The 23,248-nt window shown below is 35.3% G+C and overlaps 2 protein-coding genes across 3 annotated transcripts in view; both read left to right on the plus strand.

Moving 5' to 3' along the window:
- The window catches only part of LOC127861794 (uncharacterized), a 155,115-nt gene extending 139,205 nt beyond the window's left edge, over nt 1–15,910 (plus strand). Inside the window, exons 6-7 of the mRNA XM_052400474.1 lie at nt 5,515–5,971; nt 15,809–15,910. Of these exons, the coding sequence (XP_052256434.1) occupies nt 5,515–5,971; nt 15,809–15,910 (559 nt within the window). The remainder of the gene's footprint in view (nt 1–5,514; nt 5,972–15,808) is intronic.
- The window catches only part of LOC127862646 (probable dimethyladenosine transferase), a 229,114-nt gene that overhangs the window by 170,623 nt on the left and 35,243 nt on the right, over nt 1–23,248 (plus strand). The window lies entirely within an intron of this gene.

Below are 23,248 nucleotides of genomic sequence, written 5' to 3' on the forward strand. Positions count from 1 at the left end.
GTTGTGTTTAGATCCACTTTTCTTTTGAAGTATCAAGGCTATTGCTTTCAAACTTTAAATACTTTCTACCTGGCAAGTTGAATTTGACATTGACCTTTGAATGACTTTGACTCAAAAGATCAAATTATAAAATTTTGCTAACAACCCCCCCCCCCCCCCCGACTCCCCCCACCCCAATTTTTTTTATTTTTTTAAACATGGTTAAAAAAACACAAAAATATTTATTTTTGAAAGACTGTCAAACCATCCCACCCATGAATCCCCCCCAAAGAAAAATGTTTCTTCTTTTTTTCATGTTTGAAAGATAATATAAATGACCACACCCCCACACTATACACCCCTCTCCACCCCCAACCCCCCTTTTTTGATTGAAGTATTGAGATAGGTCCCTTTACCTTTAAAAAGAAAAAAAGATGAGCGGTCTGCATCCACTAGGCGGTGCTCTTGTTAGTTTAAGAAATAAGTCAAGTGTGGTGTTAGTCTATATGTATACAAATAAAAAATGTATATAATGTTGATACCTAGCAATTTTATATCACTTTTCAAGATTTTGTTACAACGGTATTTTATTTCAACGAAACTTTAGAATATTTTATTTTTGTTTTGATTCTTATTCTGGAACATTCTAAACACTTTGATGATTGTTGGTATCTTGAAAATCATTAACAGCAACAAAACAACAACAGCAGACGAAAGTCCGTATTGTAAAATACATACTGATCAGTTTTTATTTGGGAAAATAATTACTTTTAAATTCTTATTTTTATACATGTTATTGGTTGTGTCAAATGAACGTTTGAAATCATTTTTATGAAAGTCCAATTACTGTTCCGATTAATATCACAGACAAAAAAATCGGCGTCTTTTATGAAAATAGGGACAATCAACTGTTCTTACAACGCACATTTTTACTATCGTCACATGTCAAAATAATCAAGCACGAGGGGATCTTAAAAAATCGGAAATCTTTGGCACGGATATTGAAATAGCATTATTTAACGATACTTAATAATTAGCCGAACTATTTGACGCTATATAAAATTATACGCACATAAAAACAATATGTAAAAAAGAGAATGTTATATTGCTCCTCAAATTTGAAAGCTTTTTTAGTATGTTTTTAATATACAACAAGATTCCATCCTGGGCTCTGATATCACAAACATGATTATCTGCCTCGATACAAATCTAAACATGTCAAAATCTTGTCGTAGCTGCAGAATGATCGACTGTCACTGACCGAACTGGGCGAGCTGTTGAAAGAGGCCAATCAGACAATTACACGCGCGAAAGAGGTCGGAGAACGTTTATCTAAAGAGGCTGAAAGGACCCTGACAGAAGGTCTTGATACGTTAGAGGCTACAATACAGGCTGGAGTGCAGCGCGTTCAAAGCGAGATAATGGATAGCATAGTGCGCATTAAACAAGCAGCGAATGAAAAGGGACAAGACGATTTCGAACGAGGCGTTGCAGGTTTGTAAACGTATTCGTTCAACACATATCTTCACTTTGTTATTAACTGATTGCATCTGTGTTAAAAACCAGATAAATCCATCCAACTGATATAGAAACTTTGATGCTATGTTGTTAACATCCGATTTACTATTAAAAAACTCTTAGTATCAAATCGAAAATATCCGTTATACAGACACAAACTATGATGCCATGTGGGATGCATCAGTGGAAAAGACATATACATGATAGCGCCCTGTCCCCCACATTTTATAAGGAAATGTCGCACATGTCCGTATTCTCGCACTGTTAATTTACTGACGTTACGGACACATCCGTTATACTCGCGCATACATTATACAACCATGGCGGACACGTTACATTATGTTATACCGGAACAGTTACCATGCCGACGTATCAAACGAACCCATCAGTTATACTAAAACAGACACTATACCACCGTGTCGGGCGCATATCTTATACTGGACAGACTTTATACTATCATGTCGGACACATCCAATATATTGACACATACATATTCACTATATTGTCGTCTATGATACATACACCGTTCTGCCGTGAAAAGCACATCCTATGTATTGACATAGTATATTTATGATCACTAATTGCGGTATGACACGCGAAATTTAACGACGGTACATGGCAATGGACAAGGCATTCACCTGCGGATGCAACATTTCATGTCACATTGCGATTTCGAGTGTCGTATTTTGCACCGTGTTAAATGACATTTGTCGACTTAACGTGCAAGGACAACAATCAATGAAACTCGAACCAGCCTGCCTTGTTACATCTACAATATGTGTATAATGCCATCACAAATAAAGCCGTCCAGAACTTAATATTTCAAGTTTGTAACTTTTGCTCTCATGGAAATTGACACGATTTTCTACATACTTAAACATTTGTATATGATTCGCTTTCAACAAACTAAAAGTAATATTAAGAAATACAATTTCGACCATGCATTATAAAACAATTGTTTGAATCGGTCATTTGCGCGTGGTTTGAAATAACGGACTTAAGAAGAGCTAAACATCGACCGAGTCAAATAACTGCAAGCAGGCTGTACAGGCAAACATGATATTTCAAGCCGCTACGTCACTTATTAGAAAAACATAAACCAAGAAAACGTTTGTTTTATATAAATGACAGCAATATACTTTAAACTAGAACTGCATGAAATATAATTTGAGTAATCAAACTTACTAACTTTCTGCTTAACCTTAGTTTGAAACACTCAGGGAGTGGACGACATTAGGCTAGGCCGAACGTATGTCCCAAAGCTGTTTTTTAAGTCTTCTTTAGTTACTGGGTAGATCTTGCTCACACGATCTCAGATGTTTAACCGTTATTTGTATGTTTATAATCGTTAAGAAAGGAATTTAGGCAGCGATGAGTTTTTGCAGAATTATGTCCCTTTCTCTGTTTTTCGACGATATAATATATTGTCCCCTGCAATGTGTGTCTTGAACATTTCTATAACAACTGGGTGGATCCATCTCAAACTCTCACAGTTGAATGTCCTTAATTAGAAGATTATCGTAAATAAATGGATTTCGGCAGAACTTTAGCATTTTTTTCTCATATTTCCATTGTAGAACATATGATAAAAAACTTTTGTGTTCACCACTCTTTTTTAACTGCTTTGTGGATATTGCTCACAGTTGCCTTATTAAATTACCTTACTGTATAGGTATGATCTAAAATAAAACGATTTAGGATGTCGCGAGTTTTTGGCAGAATTATGGCTCTTTGTCTATTTTTTCCACAATATAATATTAAGTCACTACATTTTGTGTTTCAACTCCGCTTTATCTAAAGGTTGGATCTCGCTCAAGCTTTCACAGTTGAATGACGGTAATGTGTAGACGATCTTAAAGAATTGTTTTGTCTGCAACAAGCTTTGGCAGAATAAGCCCTTCATCTTTTCTTCCAATATAGAATAAAGAGTCCAGAAATTGTGTGTTCTCTATTCATCTGGAACTTCATATTGGATCTTGATAACATTTTCCCTTTAAATGATATTAATGTGTAGATAATCGGGAAGAATGAAATTTGAGCTAAGACGAGTTTTGGCATAATGATTGCTCTTTTTCTATTTTTTCCCACTATAGAATATGTAGTTTTTCTAAATATAAAAATTGCCCTTTATTTTTCGGCGAATCCCGCTCAACGTATCACAATGGAATGACCTCTCTGTGGCACAGATCATTAAGACACGAATTTCAACTGATATTTTGTTGAAATATAGCGTTTGTCGTTTGGTCGACTGTACAATATATAGGGAAGTTGTCTGTAACAAAACGTGTCTTATGAGGGAATCAGTGTCTGAAACACATTTCTTGTTTAACATTTTTAAAAGGCGACTCGTCAAGCTTTTTAGTTTCACCTCTTTGATTGGTGTTGTAAAAAGCCCATGTGGTCGAAAGTAGATCTTCGATGCCACTTCAGAGATCCCATGTTAAACAAACACTTATATGAGCTTTGTGATCACATTTGCATCTACGGCAAAAAATGACAATTTCCAATCCCATACTGGAAAGACCAATGTCGCTTTTAGAAGGACTTTCCTCGAGGGGTCAACAGCATCAGTAGGTGTTACGGTCGATTCATGTAATATACAATTCAACATTGGTATAACGGGAAATGTTACTTAAAAACACCTTGTCGCATACAAGATAATATTTGTTGAGTGCCGATGCGTTAACGCGCGATATTAGCACATCAAAAGGACAATGATATATTTTCTAATTTAAAGATTTTATTCCCACAATATCCGAAAAAACAAACTTTCACACTTTTAATGGTTCAATAACATTTTCTGTCGCTAGTTTGTCATTTCGTCCGTCGGATGTTTGTGGTTCTTAAAATTCCAAACAACAGAGATGTTGTTGCGCTTTTAATAATAAAGTATATGTGTGTACCTTTGTCACAAAACTCATATGGATGCAAGAACGAAGTAACTTTCAAAACATGTATACATAACACATATTAGCATTTAAACTTTTTCACATTGGTTTTCAAATCCTCCTAATCGAACTAGGCGTGGACTCATTAGATGATGTTACAAAATTTGTAACCGGGATACTAAACAACTATTTGACTGAACGTTTATAAAAAAAAGAAACGTATGTTTCAACAATAATGAGATTATATCTTTTTTTAAGTAGAATATCGTATTTTTCGTCGACAAGCACTTTTCGTGCTGTTTTGCTTTGTTTCCTTTTAAAGGGAGATTATACGATTTTATCAAATATTTATATTAATTTATATAAAATGTGTAAACAAACTTATTACTGTATACATGTTTTTCAATAAAAGTTCAAAAGAACATGTGTCGAAAAATGCGAAATAAACCAGATATTTAATTCTGAAATCCAAAATGTCTGTACAGTCAAATTCGCCAGCATGTATATCATGCATGTACGATGTGAATCTTAATTTAGTTTTTCGGATCATTTTAATTTCCTGCAACGATATATATTCATACGACACACGAACACTAACTCCGATCCTAATAAAAAGTCGAATGCTTCGGTTATTGTAGGAAAATATGTACGAACTATCTTCGTCACAATCGGCTCGGGCGCTAATTTGTCTTTGCTGCATTTTATGAAATTCGTCTCTAATGTATAATTTGACATGCCTATTTCTGTTTTTGTAACATATTTTTATCAATATATAACAATTGAACACATATAAAAATCGTGTTATCTCCCTTTAAACGCAACTTTGTGCACAGAAACACGCAGCTATTTTTCTATCAAATTGTGTTATTATTCCAGATCTTCTCAGGCGATTAAAGGACCACTATCGTGACACAGTTAGCTTCGTACCTCTGTCTACATTGGATCCCAGTCACGATAAACAAGTACATGACATCTATGCGAGTCCAAAAATACACCGGATGAAAATAGAGAATGGTGGAAGACGCACAAAACAGGAACAAGTATTAACGTACAAAGATTTCTTTTACAGAGATAATCAATTATCTAGACGTACATATTTACAAGGCGATGCGGGAAGCGGCAAAACGACATTTGTTGCTAAGTTAGTTAACGATTGGTGTAACGTGCAGGCGTCCTCAATGAATTCTACCAAGGAACAAACTGCCTTAGTTGACGTTGATACCCTTCAGAAATTCAAGTTTGTCTTTTTCATCTCGTTGCGCGACTCGCGAAATCAGGCGTGTGTAGTGCAGATGATAAAAACACAGCTCATCGACAAAACCTTCGCGGATAGTGAAGCGGAGGACGCGTACAAACTGGTCTTACAAATAATGAAAACTTCTACGTGTCTTATCATTCAAGATGGTCTGGATGAGTGGCCAGGTGAAGATGTTGTACCTTCTATGGCTGGAATTCCTAAGGACCACTGCATTGTACTAACAACCTCTCGACCATGGAAACTCACGGATGAACGTATCAGAAATTCTCAAATTGACATTCTGTTAGATCTTGAGGGAATAAGCGATCCTGAAGCATTTAACGAAAAGGTACTGCGTTGTCTACTTCATGAATCAAATGATCTAAAAGAAACTGTGAAGCAATTTAAAGAATTTCTGAGGAGTCATAACCTCCAGTCAATATCAGTTTCGCCTATGCTCCACGCGCTTATTATCTGTACCTGGGTAGAAGGGATAGCTGAGCGTCTGTCAGGATCGTCACTATGTGAACTTTACACAATCCTTCTTGAAAGTCTATGTAAAAAAGCAAACCCTCTCATAAGTCATTTCAACAGATCGGAGCCTTTGCCGGTAAACTGCTTTTCTCGATCGAGGTACATTAAACCAAATATGCAACACATACATGACATTTCAAAAGCCGCTTTCTCATTTGTGTTTTCAAACGAGAGAGAGATGTCAATAGTATTTAACGAAATAAAATTATCGGAATATTTGTCTGACAATACACAGGAGTTCGCACTCAAATCTGGATTATTATCTATAAGAAAACGTACAAATCGTATCGATAATACATGTTCGTTTGTGCACAAAAGTGTGCAGGAATTCCTTGCGGCTTTTTATATCTCCGGCCACGTAGACGTTATTAATAGCATCATTTCTGGATACCTTGAACGCCATCACGACTCCTATCTCGATATATTTCAAGTGTTTGTATTCCTCTGTGGGATGAACATCACGGCAGCGAATGAACTCTCTGAACTGATGAATGTACAGGATATTGCTCAGGGACATGAAGTGCATAATTTTGATGAGGATTATTTCTTGCTTAGGGAAAGTTCTTTTCAGCGTTGTGTTGTCTCAGGCTATAAGGAGGCTGAGGCCAACAAAACCACTCCGGTGCACCTGCATCTGAGTCACTTTTGTTTCCTCGATGATCATGTGGAAGATGTTTATCGCATCTGGGCGATGAACACTTCGCGTGCGCGATCATTATCCGTCTGCCATTTTCCAAACAAACATCTTATATTATGTTCACAAGACGCGTCCTCTGCTCGTTGGAAAGGACTTAGATCTTCTTTAACACGTGCACGTGATAATCCGGGTCCTTCTGCAAGTAAAACTCAGAGAGAAGTCAATTCGTCCGCTTCTTTTAACCTGTCATTGAGCCACCACCTGGAACAGCTGAACATCGTACAACTGAACCTCAAATATAATGTCACCATGCAACCAAATGCACTTGTGGGTCTGAAAAATTTGAAAAGTCTGGGGTTAATATTTGTTAAATGTAAAGGACTGGACTTGTCACGGTGTAATAAGCTGGAACATCTGTGCCTCGAAATCGATGTAATCCTTAAACCAAATGCACTTGTGGGTCTGAAAAAATTGAATCATCTGAAGTTAACCAATGTTTTATGTAAAGGGCTGGCCTTGTCATCGTGTCACAACCTGGAACGGCTGATCCTCGAATACGGTGTAACCCTTCACCCAAATGCACTTGTTGGTCTGAAGAATTTGAAATATATCAACATACGATATTTTAAAAGTGAAGCACTTGCCATTGACTTGTCCTCGTGTGTAAACGTGGAAGAACTGAAGCTGACCGGTGGTATCATCGTTCGACCAAATGCACTGATTGGTATGAAGAAGTTGAAACTTCTAACGTTAGGTTGTACATATGAAAGCATAACATTGAAACGTGAAACATTTCCGTCTGTCTGTCTTCGCAACCTGCTCAGTACGCTTTTGACATCAGATCATGAGGTGAAGAACTGTGGAATAACATCGAGTGAACAATGCGCATTCAGGAGATCATTAAAGTGTGTTTACGCAGCCATAACGATTTATTTAAACAATACTATCCGAATTACCTTGAATGGTTATGCCTTTCCGGTTCTCTGTGAGGCTATGCACGGTTTGCGTATCAAGAGTCTCAGCTTAGGTAATATATGTGAAAGTTTAAGAATTCAACATGGAACGTCGTTTTTGCAGTCACTAAGATCTCTCTCACTGCTGGAAACTCTAACTATGCATTTGCCGACATATATCGACATACAGCTACCTCAGTCATTGAAACACGTGACTTTGTTTTACAATATACTGTCTTCATCCCAACTACGCGATCTGGTGAACAAACTGTCTGCTTTGTCCGGACCACTTGATTGCAGAATAGAATTTCCAACAGAGGAGTACATTCTCATCAAAGAAGAATTGAAAGCGCGGGAGAGAGTTAAAGTTAAAAGATTTCGAATATATGACAGGTCAGTTGACATTGATCATGGCACTACATCTGCATGGTCCTTACGTTGCGATGTTGTTGATGATGGTGGTCATAGCGCTGAAATTGCTTATGCTGAGTTCTATGACAACAAATGTCTATGACTTTAAAAGTCGGGTATCAAAGCTACTTCAGATTAACTGTGTTTACGATCCGGCCTAGTCAAGTAATACATACGAGTGCAAAACATGATATTAACATTTATCTGTTTATTAAATACTTCTGGAATGGTTTTCAATTCTTTAAAACATACACTTTATACATATAATTGTTAATGACACAAGTAGTTTGTTATCTGTGATAAAGACTCATTGTGTTTGAATTTCTTTATTATTCCCGTTTCTCCATGATAACTCTATGTCATATCTGATGGTTGCGCAGTTCCTTCAATTGTCATAAACTGACTTATTATACGCTTTGTAATTGTTTCTGATGATGCTGGTGAAAAAGAAAATTATGATGATTTTATGATGATAATTGTTATGATTATGATGATAATTAAGAGGATGAAGATGTTTATAGTGCAAATATTTATGCCAACACTTAAGTATGCTGCGACAAAGACCTAATGACCCTGATGTTGATGATGCTGATGATGATTATAATATTATTTAAATGATGATTATGATGATGATGATAATGATGATGATGATGATGGTGGTGTTGATGATGATGATAATGATGTTGTTGATGATGATGATGATGATTATGATGCTGCTTCTGCTGCTGATGATGATGATGATACTGATGATGATGATGATAACAAACGATATAGAACATTGCTCGAAAATTGTTTTCTTGAATATAAGTTCGGAAATAATTAAAACACAAAACTTTCGTAATTTATTTAAAAAAATGGTATCTTCAGTCGTGTACAAGAAACTGCCACATATCAAATTTACTTGCATAATCGACATGCGGATCTTTTTTTATATCCGCATAAAATGTTATCGTACCAGGCAATCAACACACATATACACTAAGCCTTAAGTGTTATTAAATTCATGTATTCAAGGAGAAGGCGAGAGTGGCTAAAATGTACTTAAGCCGCTATGGTGAACTTTGCAGAAATAACAATGTAATAAACGAGTACTGAAACTCAAGCAACACTTTCAGGAGATGAAGCTTCGATTGTAACTGACGGAATGAAGCACTGAAATAAAATTTAATAAAAAAGTCAACACGCATATGAGTCGGGCTTTTCACTGTAAGGAAACTAACATCCTGACATTGCGCAATTTTTCCGGACGTAAAAACATTTAATTGCACGCAGCAATTGTTTTATTAATTCTGTTCTCTACATATATACACTATTCGTCGGCCACACAATCCATTAGGTAAGTTTCATAATTACTTAATTTTAATACGATATCAGAATATGTACAATCTGAGTCGATACCTTGTAAAATATTTGTGAATTAACTGGGTCAACAATGTCATCAGTCACATATATCGTTTTACATGATGTTATTGGCAAAATAGAAATTTGGACGATGTCCAAATTTTTTATTTTGCTTCAGACTCTAGCTGTTAAGCACGGCATGGTCATTTTTAAATTGATCTTTCAAATACTTAACGCAGCGTTAGAACTCAAGTAGTCTTAAGTAGTTGAGGCGAATCAAAAATGATGGACAGCAAAAATATTAGAAATTGGAGGTATGTACTACATCTTAGGTCAGGTCGAGATATGTAAATGTTCTCACTGTTTTGCTAGATTTTCTTCAGTCTGTTAATGTCATTAGCCGCTTGGTGGAGGTGTGTTATTTAATTGGAATAATTTGCATTATGAATTACATGTACAAGTGATAAAAGGAAACGGAAAACTATCGTTCAAAAAAGTGCCCTTCAAATAAAAAAGTAGACGACAAATATACGATTGTCTATACACACGAAACAAAGCAAACAGACATAGTTGGAAAAGGGTAAATACCTTTTAAAAATTTAAAACAGTTGATGGTCTAAGCCTAACATATCTTAAAACGAATTGCTGCTGTTTTCAATAATGTGTTATTCAATCCATTTATAACAATAATCAAAACTTCGTAAAGTGCTTGATATCTATCCTAAAATGCAAGCTAAACTTATATCGTTTGACAGTACGTCCTGTATCAGCTTTGGATACCTCTCCCCTCTTATCGAAATCCTGCACATCTATCCAAAATTATAATAAGCATCATCCGTATCCAATTATTATGTTGCGATGTAACTTGAATTGGGGATTGGAAAGTAAACATCTGTATGAACATTCTTTACACATAAACAAGCATACATTCGATACCGTTATGAAAAATTGTTGTATATTTTTATCATCGCAATCAAAGTGTTTCTCGTTTGGATCGATTTTTAAGGCATGTTTGTCCATATCGGCCAAATAAAGATAATGACATAAAAACAAGTGTCCATCAGGATTCATTTGAAACTTATTTTGAAAATAATAAGAACTGATAGGAGAAAATAGCGCTTCGATAACAGCCAATACAAAGTGTGCCTGTTGTAATTATCACGGCGAAACTTCTTGCCCTTTGCCGTACATCCTTACTTTGCATATGCAGCAAACAAACACAACTCTGTTTTTGGTACTAGCCGCTGGGACTTACATACCGGCTGCGCTGGGACTTACATACCGGCTGTCCGTTTATTATTAAACTTAACATCCTAACAACCATAATAAATTATACATCACATTATATCACGCATGATAATACAATCTTTCCTCAGTCATCGTACAGTATCATCCTATGTCAATTTAGTTCGATACATATATCAACTATTCGATTATATATTTCTTTTTTTATAATAATAAATTATCACAAATTACTATAAAAATAGCATGTACACCATGCGAGTTCCCAATTCGGAATGACAAAACCTGATCACTGTACACTCATGCACGAAAATCCTACAGCTCCTACAGCGCCCCTTAATGGCAAATACATACTGAAGGGAAAGTAATTTTCGTCTCATTCAATAAATTTAAAATGCCGAAAGTTATATTAATTAACCTGATTGTAGATTATGTCGATATATTTATGTCCACAGGGCAAAATCAGCTCTATCACTCCACACATTGTTATTTATAACATTCATGTCGCTCAAACAGAATCAATTGTCAGCCTAAGTTTTATTATTTTAAACGCTGATTCGAATGGCTTAGTTTACAAGACTCGTGTGCCATAGTAGATCAAAATACGTATTTGTATTCAATAAGGATAAAAATACAGGCTTGTTGTCTGTGTACTTTTGTTAATGTTCTTTTATATAAGCCAAATCTTGATTTTGGTAAACTACTCCGTATGCTGTGTCGTTTTTCCATGGTGCACGAATGTTTTCATTGTATTCAAACGAACGCATGCACATATATACATACCGTTGAAAGAGAATTGCATTAATGTATTTTTTTCTATTACTGCAATATATATTATATTAAATATGTATGCTTTCTTCATTTCCGTTAAAAAGCCTAATCGGCACTTAATTTTAACATTGGAGTACGGCGTAGCGCAGATAATTGTGTGTAATAAAACATAAGTCATGTATTTAAAGTGTTGTAGGTATGCTAAGCCTTAAAGCGTGTTACTTTTGACTCAGCCTTTATGCATCAGTTATGAACTATCGCTTGAAAACCGACTTGAAAGTGAAGCATGAATACATTCACTCACATTTGAATTAACGAACACAAAGGAGTGGTGTTGTATATTAACTGGAATTTGACAATTGGAGGCCCCAGGTAGACACTCCACAGAACCAGATACTGAATTCATACCTCCGCCACAACCTAAATTATATAAATAAACGTATCGCGAGACAAACATACCTGATATTAAAGATTTCGTCAAGAACCAAAAATCAACTTTCTACAGAGCATGCAATTAATAAATAGTATAACATCACTATGCCTTAGAATCCGACCTTATTCAGTTAACTCGACTTACTACATCCCGTAATTGCTTGCAGAGTTATTGCAAATGGCAAATTTTCAATGATACACATACATTACTGATAACCAATTTTGTTATATTATTGTTGTTCGTTTAACTCAGATAGGCTGTCAAGCAGCTAATATTGTCACGTATAATTTGATAAAAACATCGCATAACTGACTTAATTGGTTTGAACCGAAATGTCAATGACCTTAATCAGCCTTCCAAAAGTGCCTGTGCTAATACAAGGATTGCAACAGTGGCATAATCTGATGCATACATTTAAGTCACCTAGAACTTTGTATCAAGAAAGGCTTAAATTGCCATATGGTTTATAGTGATAATAATGATACAAATTATAATCTTGAACTACAATTTTGCAAGTAAATTATTTGTTTTTCATGTAGCCGTGTTCACCAAATTCAGTGCACCCAAATGTTTTATATGTTGAACAAGAGTGAAATAAACTGCTATTTTCCCCCAAAAATATTTGAACTGCAAAAAATCAATTTTAACATCAAATGTCGATAACACGCGATCTAGAAAATTTTATTTTTTAGCAGTCGCATGAACAACCAAGCTATGCAATATTTATCTTTTACACCCATTATTGCTGCTTCTTCCTGTATGAGCACGATGATGATCTGAACTATTAACTATACGATGCTATATTCTTAAATCGTTTTCTAAAAAGAAGGGATGTAGTTGACACTTGTGCGTAATGTCATTTCATCGTTTCTTAAATAGTTGTAACTCTTTTGCTCTAGTCTCTTTCCCACCATTGAGTAATTAAATGGTAATACAATTGAATGCGTTTTAATTCTCTTTTATCATTGTTTAATTTGAGTTGAAATGCTATGAGGATACATTTTATTTACATTCATATGAATCATGAATATTGCTGGGCAAAGTGTGAGGTTGAGCGCTCTAAAACTGGTTTAAATCCCCAATGCTTTGCATTGACCGTTCCAAGGCGGTGACCCAGGCTTTATTCTTCTATGTGTGTATGTTGTTTCGTATTGTTCTGTTTCTTACTGTTTTTGCAATAGGTCACTTGCCATAAATACAGGACCAACTAATTGTATATAATGATAATGCCATTATGATCCAGAAGCTGGGGTTGCACTTCTTTATATTGAAAAGAACCTATGCGATAGTTACCATAGTGATAATGCAGCTGTATGCAAATAAAATCGCATTTGTCCATGTGTATTGTTATATGCACAATATGTAAAGAACCGCATTGTATATTTAATCAATTATGCGAAGTTTATAAAACCATACGAAGTATACAAAGCAACCTAAAATTAAAAATCCTTGTAATGGTAGGATTTATAATTATAATATTTGGTTATGTGACAGCGTTATGCACAATACAATTATGTATTTGAACGAGTTCATTGATACAATACGGAATATATTGGATGCAAACTCGTCAAATACGGTGGACGATTGAACGGTTGCAAATGATGACTGCTGATTGGATAATTTAAATGGACATTTACTATGCATACAATAACAATTACTCATATTTAGTTCACTGAATGAAGTGAATGTTTCTTAAATTGATATTAAGGTTATAAGATACGCTTTCCAAATTACTTTAGACGGCTGGACCAATTAATTTGAGAAAAAGTTATGAGATATATCATTGACAAAAATCTGTTTATACAGGAGTTTTGGTATCTGAGTGTTATATTGATAGCTGATTGTTGAAAAAGTGAGATAAAATTTTTAAAAAAATCTTAAAAATAGCCTTCTCGTTTATTTAATAGTCTTTGTAATTTTTAAAGTTCTGTTGTAAATATCAAACTGTAAAGAAAACAATTCTTAAAATAGAAGAAGGTTCTCTCGAAATTGCATAGTCACGGTACACTGATTATAACCGTATGCATGTGTATTTACGCAATCAATGTTCGCATTTGTCATTCTCATTGTTTTGTTTACAAACAGTTAATTACACAAGTCGTGAAGTTAGTAGTGAAAAAATTCAAATTCATCACATATAAAAGCGTAGTAAATAGGAATACGAATACTTTTAGCATAATTATTAAACTATCAAGACATTTTAAGTTTGATCTTAAAACAGTCGGTGTAAACAAACTGTAACAAATGTGTTCTGATCATTATTGCTATAATAAATTTACCATTCACGGCCTAAAAAAATGTACCAAAGTGTTGTGATAAAATTGTTGTTGAATTACATTTAGCACACGCGAATAACTTCTTAAAACATAGACATTGACGCACAACAGTGAAGTCCAGTACAACGTTGATGATTCAACATTATAAACATAAACTTAACATTTTATAAGTTCCATGAAAACCATACGTTAATAATCAATTTTCACAAAACAAGATTTGAATATGAATATGATTACGAAGCCGTAACACACCTTTGCTAAACATAATCAAACATCAAAGGATGACGTGAACGCTCACCATGCGATGAAACCTGCATTGAAAGGACCAAATTGACGCTCACCCTGCCAGAAAACAACGATTGTTAGGACCATATAGACGCTAACCGGGTCGGGAAATATGCATTGCATGTACCACATTGCCATCATCCTGCCACGCAAACAGTATAGCTAGGGCAACGTTCAGTGTCACCCTTACTTGAAACCAGCGTTTACAGGACTACGTTAGCGATAAACCCTGCCAGGAAATGGTATTGCCATTGTTGACGTTCAACCTTCAAGGAAAAAATCAATCAGACAATAACTCAAAGCACAATACAATAGTATATAATTTTCATCAAGCTACCTTGCTTTATGATTGGTTATTAATACAATAATTGGTTTGGAACAGTAAATCAAATGTAATCAAATGCTATAATCATATGACCTCGAACCTTACTATTTACGCTTATGACTTCGGGTCTGTGTATGGAGACCTATGTCTCAGGACTATGTATGGAACCCTATGTCTCAGAACTATGTATGAAGATCTATACCTCGAGACTATGTATGTAGACCTATGTCCTCGGGACTATGTATGGAGACCTATGCCTCGGAGCTATGTATGGAGACCTATGTCTTCGGGACTATGTATGGAGACCTTTTGTCTCGGTACACTTCGTTATGACTCCGAGTCTGTGTGACTAGATACCCTAGGTATGGAGCCTTGTAGTGTTTGTATGAAGGTATGTGACTTATATATCAACTATTAGCGACCCGGGCTGCTGAGGGGTAGGATTCCAACTTCAAGGCTCTCAGAACGTTTGAAGAGGATAGCCAGTCACTATGTGCCCAAAGTCCCTAATGTATGTTAATGATATAATTTAATTACCTATTTTCGCGATGTTAACCCGACGAAATCGGGAGCAGAACTGACCATTCATGGAAGAAACGTGCGCTTTTATACTTTCTGCTCATGCGGCGTTACTCGGACATTTCCATAGTGATACAGTTGAGATCTACGTAATAGTGGTTTGACTTAATTATATAGCATAATAATGAGGTTCTGATATTTATCAACGCAATAAACATTTATTATACAAATGGATATAAAAACAACACACAGCGATACATTTCTAGGCATATTTTCAACAATGAATAAAACCTCGGCAATGCTTACCGGAAATCAATGGACGCTTTTAATATATTAACTAAACGGAACAATATACCGAAAGGAAAATGAACGTAAGTAAAGAACGGTGGTAGGTTAAAAATCACCACATCTGTAAGCAAACCAGCATTGCGAGTACCAAGTTTTCGATCTCCCTGCCAGCAAACCAGCATTGCAAGGAACAAATTGACGAACACCCTGCAAGCAAACCAGCATTGCACGGACCAAGTTGGTGATTCTGCCAGCAATAACTCATTGAAATGACCACTTCGACGGTCACTCCGCCTTGAAACCAGTATTAATAGGACAACGTTAACGATCACCCTGCCAGCAAACTATAATTGCAATTAACCGGTTTGCGCGCGCCCGATGTGTATACTAGCGCGTGGGACAGGGGTTATTCACTGCATCCCGAGACAAAGCATCACCAACCAGGACATATTAAGGGTCATGCCAACGTTCAAAGCGGCTATCCCTCTATCATGTTGATAAGTCTGTCATTCAATAAATATCAAATAATCATATTAATAATAAGGACGATGGTCCTTTGTGTTTCGATTTACTATTTTGAGAGGCGTTAATACAAGAGCTGTGTTAATCATGTCTTTCTTAGGACTTATACGGTCTGTTCATATTATATTCAAGGCAAGAAAGATTAATTTGCATGACGCCATACAAAATATGAAAACGTTCCTTGAAAACGTCAAGACAATTTTAACAGGATTAAAACCAAACAAGATTTGAATATTAATATGAGTGTTAAGCCGTAATTAACGTTTGCTTAACAGTATCAAATATCAAAGGATCACGTGACGCTCACCATGCAGTGAAACCTGCATTAAAAGGACCAAATTTACGGTCACGGTGACAAGAAATAATGATTGTCAGGACCATGTAGGAGCTTACCCTTCAAAGGAACCATCGTTGCAAGGACCAACTTGACCATCTTCCTGCCAGCAAACCAACATTGCAAGGACCAAATTGTCGATCACCTTCCATCAAACCATCATTGCAAGTACCAATTCGACGATCATCATTTGCATGACGCCATGCAAAATATGAAAACGTTCCTTGAAGACGAGAAGCATTAAACAAAGTCAGAGACAATTTAACTTCAATTTTCGTTTGAACTTTGTAATAAATGTAGCTTTTGACAAATTAATGATAAGTTCCGACAAAGAAAATTGTAAATAAACGAGCCGTAATGTAAATCTTAAATTTGAAATCGTTAAGGCTGTGTATACTGTTATAAAATGAAGCATATACAGGAATGCGCAAACATCTGTCAGTAAATACTTTGAACAAATACGTTGCTATTAATATGACGGGAAAATTAACAATTTCTGTTATTACTCTCAATATCCTTGAGAAACCAACGAACTGCCCATTTACATATACAAAAAACAATCTAGTAGACTTGTCGCATTAATGTATCAATTGATTACACTTAGAAAATGAGATTGCACACATGTAAATTTTAGAATAGTACAGTTGTGGGACTACGTCACTTACGGAAATATGAAGATTAATGCCATTGACGCAACATTGTCGCGGTTAAACTGTAATGCCAAGTTTAGGCCAGGGTGTCTCAGTGAAAATACGAATTCAAGGTAATGCCACAATTTTACTGATACACTACAATATGTTGATCCGTTGATGATGCTTCAGTATGGTAACAATTGTGAAGAACGTGTAATTATTAATCATGGTAAGACTACGATTTAAAATTTATATTAATATCGAAGAAACACTGCACTGTTACAGTACAATTATATTGTTAATGTCGTATTATTATATCACTTTTATATTACAAGGAACAATCACGAATAAATATTGCCACTGAAGTATCGTATGAAAGAAGTAAGACAACAATTTTACAATTTTACTTAACAATGTCACGGTTATATCTAAAAATACTCTAGGATTAAAATGGTTCGATAATATTGTTTTGATATAACTGCAATTTAAAGGCAAAATTTCAACGCATAGATAAGACAGCGACGGTACGGTTTAAACTGTACTTCGCGGCTAGCCTTCACAAATATATTGAAGTTAAAACATTTCACTATGACTACAGTACTTGCGTTGGTTACGATTTTTTTTAAACATTGAGTTATTGATTATTACTATCTATCTTAGCATAGCATAGCATACGATTCTATTAAAATAGCAATAATTGTCATACATGTCAATTCCATTACCATTTAACTATTCGAGTTTCAATTGTGTGCTTCCTCAAAGAAATATCGTAGCGAGTATAGACGAGATATAGAGCGAATTGTAATACGAAATAAACGCTTATCAATTTCTTCCTTATATAGATAGTGGATAGCGATCGGCATTTATACAATAAATAAAAGGGCATACAACGGCTAAAATTACCTGTCTCTGGATGGATGTCGCCATCTGACTTCCTTTAAATCATCACGTGATAAACGCCTATAATTACGCTCAAATATAATCATTACACGTTTGTTCAATCAATAATCTCTTTGCTGTATGTGAATTTGAAAGATGGGCGGAATGGTTGCATATTTACATACATTTATTCGTCCGTATTGACTAAAAACACATATTATTATAAAGCTTACACGTATCTTGGTGTCGGTGTGACAAATACGATACAAATCTTAATAAAATTATGGTTCACTTTGTCAATGCCGATTGTTTATCCTTGTTGTACATAGTTATACAAATCGTTGATAAATTCTTTAACAGTTTATATGTGCATTCCAAGAAAATTTTCACATACCGTGACAGTTTCGATCCACCAGTGGTGAATCTTCATCAAACTGTGATTTCGCGGGAAGTGAACGTCACAGAGCGGGCTTACTTCCGGACTGGTTCCCAGCAGTAAACAAAGGCCTGTATATGGGGCTCAGTTGATCGCCCCCCTCGTCCCTGTTCATCACCCGTCTCTCCTTAGCTATCGCTACCGATTCCCTAAGTTTTCTGAGTGCGGTGTTGTTTTCTCTATCTATGACTTTCACCCCCTCCCAGTCAATGACCTGGTTGTGTCTAGCTATATGGTTTGTAACTGCACTGGAGTGTTCTGTTCTTTTCGATTCTCTCCTTCCTGACCGCGTGAAAACTTGTGGGCTGTTCTTGGCATCTTTTTGTGCTCATTGTTCCAAGTACTCAGTTTGCGACCTGTTTTTCCTATGTACACAGTTTCACAATTCTTGCACGGGATCTTGTATACACAGCCGCACACCTCTTCCGACAGCGTCTTGTCCTTAGGATGTACACGAAAGCGTCTGAGAGTGCTGTGTGGTCGCATTTCTACACATATGTTGTGCTCTCTGTAGACTCGCGCCAGCGCCTCATATACATTTTTCACATTGAGAATGACTACCATACCCTTGGACTTGTTCTGGGTTTTATCCCTTTCTTTCCTCCTTTTACCCTTTCCCTCCTGTTTTCTGACATTTTCATATCCGTGTCTTTAACCACTTGGTTTATTGTCCATTGTGGATATCCACATGCTTTCAATGCTCCCCTGATGTGGTCAAGTTCCTTTTTCTGATCTTCTGTATCAGTCACTATTGTAAAACATCTGTCGACTAGAGTTTTTACAACGCTCAATTTGTGAGATAACGGGTGGTGGGATATTGATGTGTATTGGTAGGCTTCCTGTAAATCCTGTAAATCAATAGGTTCACAGATCCGTCCTCCTTTCTCACTATCAAAGAGTCCAGAAATTGTATTTTGGCCTCAGCTTCCTCCTCGTTTGTGAATTTGATACTGCCACTGTGTTCAAGTGCTCAGTCAACTTATTCACATACCCTTTCTTCACAATCTCTAGAATGCCATCTACATATCTCTTTCAAAGTTTAGAGGCGCATGCTATAGGAGGTGTTGCACTTTATGCATTTGCTTTTTAGATGTGTTAAAAGCCTTTTGTAAAAAGAACTTCATTACATGTAATAACGTGTTATTCGTATATAAGAATGTGGCGTCTTTGGTCCATCGCCATGAAGGGAAAACCTCTTATTGCAAATACTATTAATAAAAATAGCTCACGCTCAAAACTGTGTATGCGATACATTAGTTTACATACACGAGTTTTGGACCTATGAAGGTACACAACGTATTGTTTTAAGGCATGCACAAGGCGTTTTATTAGTACTAAAGGCTTTTTATAGTTCGGATGCGACATTGAAAACTTTTTGGGTGGAAAAAAATCAATCGCCTTTTGCCTGTAGAAAAGATGAACTTTTAAACATTTACGGTAATATGTGGACAAAATGCTATTTATTGTCTGTCACGCATATTGTATACACAACTGCAGTTATTTACCTTAGTGTAACTGTTCACTTAACCATTTGTTTATCATATTATGTTTCAACATCAAATGATATTATAACTTCGTTCTCGGTAAACAATATGCAAACACATAAAACTTTTCTACGAAACGGATTGACGGTCTTGAAAAAGAATATTGCGGTTTTTATGAGTCATATACACGAACTAACTCTTTGTGTATCATTGTTCCAGTGAGATTTCTCTGCTGCATCACGAAACTATACAATTATACTATAACCAAACGGAAATCTGTTCAACTAGTTTAGTTGTTATAAACTATTTTAATAGTTTTATTTAATATACGTTTATATTACATTTAATATTACATTTAATATGTAAGTTGTATAAACCCTAGTGTTTGTTTTACAGTACCCGATAACTTAAACTGTTAAACAACAACATACATTGTTTAGAGTCACAATCATCATTTTTAAGGAAATCTGGCAAGCAACTGTGGCTTAAGATGGCAGAAATAATGATTCCGAATGTTTATCTTGGTAACAAACGAACACTTGTCGGGCAATATCAAGTTGAACTTTAAAATGACCATAATTTTGCCGCCTAAATTTTATGTCATATGAACACCTATTTTCATAGAATAAGTGAATATCAAATGGTTTAGAAAGCATTTATACTATTTATATGCGTAAAATAATCCAGAAAAGTATTTGGTGGATAAAAGATTATATTTGAAGAGAACAAACAAACTTGTTTAACGTTTTGCGAATATAGAGCGCTTGAATAAAATATATGTTTAATAACATTTGAGAAAACAATAAGAACTTTTTGTCGTCTGGATATATCAATTTGATCAAATAATTTGATTTCAGCGGTGCAGAAAGGTAAACTATAAAGACCAGTTATACCATCCCATGTGTATGTATTAATTGTTACATCATGAATGAAAAACACTGAATATTGAGAGACTATCAAGAGAGAGCAATTCTTTGTAATAATACCGGCTTATCAGTCTATAAAGACTTGTCGCCGGGAGGAAGCGTGAAGATAACACAGTGGAAATGTAACCGAACTGACATTTGTCATTGTAAGACATTACAAAAACGTTTTCTCGATAAAGCTGATAATGTAATTATGACACAATATCTGCAATATTGAGTCTAATGGAAACAAATTAGCATTGTTTTGAAATAAGCCTACTTCGGGGAACACTTCTTGCGTGATAGAGTTTGTAGACAATTATTTATATGAGGATGTCAATCGATATTGCTTCGTTCTGGTTTTGTTGAGGGGTCGATTGTTGGTAACACTGTTAGATTGTCTTGTCAAGTTAGAAACAAGTTAAAGAAAACACATATAAAACGCAATAAAAAGACATTGTGTGCGAAATATTTATATTTGTTCTATGCAAGCATACAATAACTATGCAAATAGTTTGGCAGATACACTGTCACGTACGGAACTTAAACATAAAACAAATTCAAACATCTTTGTTTCACCTGAAATGTCATCACAGTCCGGGCCTGAATAAAGCTTAAACAACACATCGTAAAATTGAAATAGTTTATTCTTACACAATTTAAAACAAAGTACTACTGAAAGAAACATGACACGTTTTAGAAACTCTAGACCTTCCCTCCAAATAGTTTAAAACACAGGCTTGGAGACACGTTTCTTGAGGTCTTCTTAGCGACCAAAATGCAAACTCATGAAGATCGATGAAATACATAAAATTAATTACTGACGGGTTAGTGATGATTGATCATATAGTTTATGAACATACGATACAGCTATATATGCCACTGTGGTTAATTAAGTAAGTGCAGTCCATTCCCATTAAGCGTACTAACTGTAAGTAAAATACACGCCGCATACTTGTATGAGGAATGAAAGCACATCGCAATCACTTGAATGATTGTGTATGGAAATGCAGATAAGAAGGCGGACATACAGGAAGGAAGGATAAATGCATGTTAATTCAAATAAAAACAAACAAACAGGACGAAATAGTAGGAGACATTTGTTCCTTCATTTTGTGTTTAACTACTAAGTGTGATGATAATCAGAGATCTCCGTGAAATGAAATAATTAAAATGTTACCCCTTCAATTTAACACGGGTTATAAACCTTAAAACAATATTTTCATATTTTGGCAACACGTGTTTGCACCTTTATTTTGAAAATAGTTTTTTTAACGTAAACATGAAATATTCTTTCAGGTATTACACAAATAAAATGTATAAACAAGTTCCATCTAATGTGATCATGTTATTGAGCAAATCACATTATCAAACAAGAGTTTAATTGTATCTGTATATAACTTTATTATGTCGGAAATATCATAAAGCCTCCAACCCCTTCATGATACTACTACTACTACTACTTCTACTACTACTACTACTACTACTACTACTACTACTACTACTACTACTACTACAACTACTACTACTACTACTACTACTACTACTACTACTACTACTACTACTACTACTACTACTACTACTACTACTACTACTACTACTACTTCTACTACTACTACTACTACTACTACTTCTACTACTACTACTACTACTACTACTACTACTACTACTACTACTTCTACTACTACTACTACTAATACTTCTACTACAACTACTACTACTACTACTACTACCACTACTACTACTACTACTACTACTACTACTACTACTACTACTACTACTACTACTACTACTACTACTACAACAACAACTACTACTACTACTACTACTACTACTACTATTACTACTACTACTACTACTACTACTACTACTACTACTTCTACTACTACCACTGCTACTACTACTACTACTTCTACTACTACTAATAATAATAATAATGTAATACTAATTATACTTATATCATCATGATTATTATACTTGTTATTATAATTATAATAATTATTGTTATGAACCAACACAATAATCAAACATAGATATGACGTTATAACAATCTGCATTCCTTAATGTACTGATGTTATGATTTTAGGTGTTCTCAAAACTACGTTGCTCTCGGTATCTGAACGTCCATTTTTAGTTGTGAGCGTTAGCTCACGACTAATGTAGAGAGGCAGTTTTGCAAGTCAGTCTGCTTTAGCTAGCTAGGAACGATAACTGCAGTTCACTACGCTAGGAACGGTAATCACTGCCTGTTTATACTTCACTGGTACACTGCAGCAGACAAACTGTATGTAAACAATAGGTTTAAGAACTTTTGCGACGATATTGGCCAGTCTAGTGTTTATAACAGCTTGTGCGAAGACATTGGCCAGTTTATCATTGAAATATGTACATAGTGGCTGCTTTTAGGAAAAATGGGGCT

Source organism: Dreissena polymorpha, chromosome 16, assembly GCF_020536995.1.
Source record: "Dreissena polymorpha isolate Duluth1 chromosome 16, UMN_Dpol_1.0, whole genome shotgun sequence".
Classification (NCBI taxonomy): domain Eukaryota; kingdom Metazoa; phylum Mollusca; class Bivalvia; order Myida; family Dreissenidae; genus Dreissena; species Dreissena polymorpha.